At 38.4% G+C, this 5,697-nt stretch overlaps 1 protein-coding gene across 1 annotated transcript in view; it reads left to right on the forward strand.

Moving 5' to 3' along the window:
- The window catches only part of CCZ1 (CCZ1 homolog, vacuolar protein trafficking and biogenesis associated), a 33,627-nt gene that overhangs the window by 4,932 nt on the left and 22,998 nt on the right, over window positions 1–5,697 (forward strand). The window contains exon 7 of the mRNA XM_003798896.3: window positions 1,119–1,294. Within this exon, the coding sequence (XP_003798944.1) occupies window positions 1,119–1,294 (176 nt within the window). The remainder of the gene's footprint in view (window positions 1–1,118; window positions 1,295–5,697) is intronic.

Genomic DNA, 5,697 nt, shown 5'->3' on the forward strand with positions numbered 1-5,697 from the left:
TTTTTTTTTTTTTTTTTTTTTTTTTTGCAGTTTTTGGCTAAGCCTGGGTTTGAACCCACCACCTCCAACATGTGGGGCCGGCTCCCTACTCCTTTGAGCCACAGACGCCGCCCAGCCCAGCTATTTTTTTTGTTGTAGTTGTCATTGTTGTTCAGCTGGCCCAGGCTGAGTTCGAACCTGCCAGCTTCAGTGTATGTGGCTGGCGCTGTAACCACTGTGCTACAGGTGCTGAGCCTGAAATCTGTTTTTGAATTCAGCTTTTCTTTCTAAGACAGTGGTTTTCAACCTTGCTAATGCTGCGGCCCTTTAACACGATTCCTGTGGGTCATGACTCAAAGATTGAGAACCGCTGCTCTAAGACATCTTTGATAGCTATTTAAAAATTTTTTTGTTTTTGTGAATTTCTTTTTTTGTTGTTTGTTTCTTCACTTTAATAACCATATTTATTCACTCTCATACTGTCTTCTGATTTCTCTTCTTGTCCTCATTATTTTCCTACTCATCAGCAGTGGGTACAGCTATTGTTCCTGGCTACATCTCCTTTAGACATAATTTTAGTATGAGATAGTACTCATTGGGTATTATCGCCTAGATCCCTCATGAGGTTAATCTAAGGCAATGGTTTTCAACCTTCCTGATGCTGTGACCCTTTATACAGTTCCTCGTGTTATGGTGACCCCCAACCATAAAATTATTTTCATTGTTACTTCATAACTACAATTTTGCTACTGTTATGAATCGTAACATAAATATCTAATATGCAGGATGTATTTAGGTGACCCCTGTGAAGGGGGGTGGTTGAAGGTCGCAACCCACAGGTTGAGAACTGCTGATGTAAGGTGAGGAGTATTAATATAGGGAATTAAATACTTTACAGAAATAAAACTGAATAAACATTAACTAGATATATTTGACCTTTGTATTTTGAAATTGGTACTGATTTCAAACCCAGTTACCCATGGCTCACCCATTGTCTTCTCATTGTTTCGTATGCCAGTATGTTAATCTACCATGAGTGATAGCCTGACATAAGAGTAATTATTTTCAGTTGTCAAAGAATACTATTAATACATTAAATGCACTATTAGTAAATTTTATACCTTATTTTTTTCCTACAGTATTTGCAAACGTTGCATTTGCAGTCATGTGACCTGCTTGACATTTTTGGTGGAATCAGCTTCTTCCCATTGGATAAAATGACTTATCTCAAAATCCAGTCCTTTATTAATAGAATGGAGGAAAGCCTGAATATAGTCAAATATACTGCATTTCTCTATAATGATCAACTCATCTGGTAGGTATACCCTGAGGCATGGCATGTAAAATAGAAAGTCTTAAGTTTATAAAAACAGCAATGACTGGATTGATAAAAGCTTGTTAAATAAGAACTAATAGCAGGGAAGATGGGTAGGAAGCATCTTTGTAGATATTGTCAAAATAAAACTGATTATTTAAACCAGAACTAGGGTAACTTCATTTAAAATTACTAAGCAGGGCAGTTTAAAGTTGGTTTCATGAAAGGTGAGAAAATGTTCTCAGGCTGGGCACAGTGGCTCATGCCTATAATCCTAGCACTCTGAGAGGCTAGGGCAGGTGGATTGCTTGAGCTTAGGAGTTTAAGACCAGCCCCAGCAAGAGCACCTGTCTCCACTAAAAATAGAAAAACTAACCAGGTCTCATAGTGCACACCTGTAGTCTCAGCTACTTGGGAAGCTGAGGCAAGAGGATAACTCAAGCCCAGGAGTTTGAATTTGCTATGAGCTATGATGCCATGATACTCTACTCAGGGAGACAGAGGGTGGCTCAACACATGTAATCTTAGCACTCTGGGAGGCCAAGGCTGGTGGATCTCCTGAACTCAGGAGTTCAAGACCAGCCTGAGCAAAGTGAGACCCTATCTCCACTAAAAATAGAAAAAAGCTAGTTGGGCATTGTGGCAGGTGCCTGTAGTCCCCAGTACTTGAGAGGCTGAGGCAAGAAGATTGCTTGAGTGCAGGAGTTTGAGGTTGCTGTGAGTTAGGATGCCATGGTGCTCAACCCCAGGGTGACTGAGTGAGACTCAGTTCAAAACAAAAAAAAAGCTTCAAAAGTAAATGTAGAAAGCATATTATTTTATACTTTCCTTTAAAGAAGTTAGCTGTTTAAAACAATCTAAGAAATCAAAAGTGTTATGTAAACTAGGAAATTACCCACTGTCATTGAAGTATGTTTATGTGTAATAGCAGGAACAAAAAATTGTTTCTTTGAAGAAAATGTTGATGCTTCAGAAGGAAAGAAACTATTACTAAATGCTATCAACTACTAAGACTGAACCCTGGGGGAACCATATGAATGAGCTTAAGACTATTGAGTGGATGTGAGCTCAGAGAGGTCTGGGCAACCCAGGCTGTTCACTCTAAGATGGCCTGCGAAGGAGTGGCAGGAAACAGCCAGACACCCTCCAGTAACTACTCCAGGGCCCTCAATTTTTGTGTTGACTGTAGCTCACTTTCTTAAATTAAGAGTATTGCCATGTTTTAGTACTAAAAATTGGGTTTAGTTAATAGAAAGGACAAAACTTGTTTGGCTGGAACTTATTCCCTCCCCTACCAAAACCTCAAAAAATACTGTAATCTAAAGAAATGGAAATTTCACTCCATTTAGTAAACAACCTGGTAGGTTTCCATGTGAACTTTGTTATCTTCTAGGAAGACTACATAATTTCAGATGAAAACGCACTGCTTTTTATTTTAACAAATTGTTAGGCAATGTTATGCTGTATTAACTGGCCCTGCTCCAGTTGTTTTATGTGATAATCACGCTCTGTCAGCAAAATAAAACAAGAAGTGAAATGCTGATGTGAAAGGCGTGAGGTGGAAGGACAGTTGTGCTTCTATAGTGTTGGCCTGTAGAAGGAGTAGCTCCTCCAGAGGTGAAAATTAGACCCATCCAGCACCAGGGGAACTAAAGCAGCAGTGGCCTGTGGCATTATCCTCAGTGTCAGAGAAGAGTAGCTGAGATTCTGATCTCTGGGACACAACACTATCCCTGACATGGCTGTGAAATTGTGGGAGTGAGGAAGATAAAGGCCCAGACCAAGAAAGTCCCCTTGGAGGACTCCTGGGAGACCCGGGAGTGGCCAGCAGGGTTGAACCCTGGAATCCTGGACTCACAGGATTACCTGTTGCCCAGCTCTAGGGGATCCTGTTTTCATCATTGCCCATGGGAATGGCATCCTCTGGAGTTGAGCAGTGCACAGCCCCTGATGGTCCCAGGAAGTTGCAATAAGAAAGAGCTTCAAGACAAATGGCACATTTTGGCAGAAATTGATTATTCAAAAGCTGGTATATTTAAATAATAAAAAAGAATTTTATATTTTATGAGCAGAGTATGTATTTACTTTTGCTGCTTAGTACTTAGGAATTTCATGAGAGTAGAAACATCTATGCTCACATGTCAATGGAATCTAGCACATGGTAGGTGTTCAGTAAATATTGAGTATTGATGGTCAGCTCAAAGCAAATGATTGGTAGAAAATAACGTGTAGTTCTATTTGGACTACGCATTTAATAGATTTGGCTTTTTTATTGGCCTATGCTAAGGTTACTTATTTATTACTCTTGGTGAGGAGGGTGTCATGTGGCTTTCTTATTTGGAGTTTTGGGTGTATTTTGAAATATTTTTCCTTTTTCTTTTTAAACTGAGATGGGGGGTCTTGCAGTGTTGCCCAGGCTGGTCTTGAACTCTTGGGCTCAAGGGATCCTTCCATCTCACCTCCTGAGTTGGTCCATGGGTGCATGCCAACGTGCCTGCCTATAAATTTTTCTTTTTCATGTATTGATTTCCTTTTTAGAAATTAATTTTTTTGAATAAATATCTTAGATGTTTCTTAAATTGCTCAGAAGATGGCAGTATTCTTTGCTAATGCTAGATTATTTATATTCAGTATCTTGATGGTAACATAGTCTATATTTTAGACTAATCCTAATGTGAAGGATTCTGCAGTAAATGATAGCCACTTTATTCTTAGTATTGCTTTTGCTAAAGCAAATATTTGTGTATGTGTTGTGTATTCTCAAATAACTTGGTATCTCTACCAGAGACGGAGTTGGGGTGATAGGCAAAAGTCCATTTAGTGTTGAGGTAAAAACAGGGCACAAAGTGAAATACAAAGCAAAAAGAAAAATCAGTGTTGACAGTGTGTAATTAGCATTTTAGGCACAAAGAGGAATTGATTGGGATTTAAGCTGAAGAAAAGTTGTGAGGGTTTTTGTGTGTGTGTTTTTTTTTTTTTTTAGTTGCGAGGTTTTTTTGAGAGAAAATATTGTGTATTTGAAAGACTTGAAGGATATCTGCACTTCTGAATGTGAGTGGGCTATTTCCTGTTTTCTATGAGCCACCAATTGAGTCTTGAGTTACATGAGCCTATTTGTGCGGAGTTTTATTTGACTTGTATGTGTTTATTTGCACTAAGGAAAAAGCTTTTTTTTTTTTTTTTAAACTTTTTGAGATAATTGACAGTTCACATGCAGTAGTAATAACTTTTTCTCAGTAGTAACTTTTTTTTTTTTTTTTGAGACAGAGTCTCACTTTGTTACCCCTGGTAGAGTGCTATGGTATGCTATGGTATGCTCACAGCAACCTCAAACTCTTGGGCTCAAGTGATTCTATTGCCTCAGCTTCCCGAGTAGCTGGGACTACAGGCACCTGCCACAATGCCCAGATTTTTTTTTTCTTCAGAGTTGGGGTCTCACTCTCGCTCAGGCTGGTCTTGAATCAGTTAGTTCAGACAGTCCACCCACCTCGGCCTCCCAGAGTGCTGGGATTATAGGAGTGAGCCACCATGCCTAGCCAGTAGTGACATCTTGCATAACTATAATATGATACTGCTTTATTCATTTCTGTAATAAGAGGGCCAGGGATGTGGGGGACATACTGCTTTGGTCTAAACTCCACATGTAAGTGAGAATTTGTCAGCTTGGTGTTCTGTGCTCTGAACAGCCAGTTGTAAATTCATTTTTTTTCTCTTAATTTCCTAAAACCAACACCAAAGTATTTAATGCCTAGCAAATCTTAAGTGAAATAATAAAAAGCCCTAAGCATAGTGCCCATAGCAAGCAAGCAGTTCATAAATGTCTTCTGTTTCCTTCTACAGGTTGTTTCCTATTCATGTCCTCTGGTTTAGAACAGCACTGAATGTAATACAAGCCATGTGCATAATTTTAAATTTTCTTGTAGTCACTTTAAAGAGATTAGTGAGATTAATTTTAATAATATGCATTATTTAACCCAGTATATCTAAAATATTATTTGAACATTTAAAAATTAATGAACTGTTCTATGTTTAGTCTTTAAAAATCCAGTATGTACTTTACACTCATTTTGACCAATCACATTTTCCAAGCTCAGTAGCCAGATGCACTTTATAGCTGTTGGTACTAGAAATATAGTTTGAGAGGAGGAACTGGCCAACATATCAATTCTTTACATGCTGGCCTCTTCCTTTTGTTTTCCCTCCACTCCCCAGGACTTCTTGTTTCTGTCTTAATAGAAAAACAACATTCAGAACTGGTTTTGCTTTTGTTTCTATTTTCTCCTTCTCTCAGTTAGAAAAAGGTTGATAACTTTCCTTCTGTGTGATTTGAAAATTGGCTGCATGATACTTCCAGAGTAGCTATTGGTGTAAAATAAATATTAAAGGTTTTCTTTTTTTTTTTT

This window comes from Otolemur garnettii, unplaced genomic scaffold (genome assembly GCF_000181295.1).
Source record: "Otolemur garnettii isolate 467f Iridium unplaced genomic scaffold, OtoGar3 scaffold00142, whole genome shotgun sequence".
Classification (NCBI taxonomy): domain Eukaryota; kingdom Metazoa; phylum Chordata; class Mammalia; order Primates; family Galagidae; genus Otolemur; species Otolemur garnettii.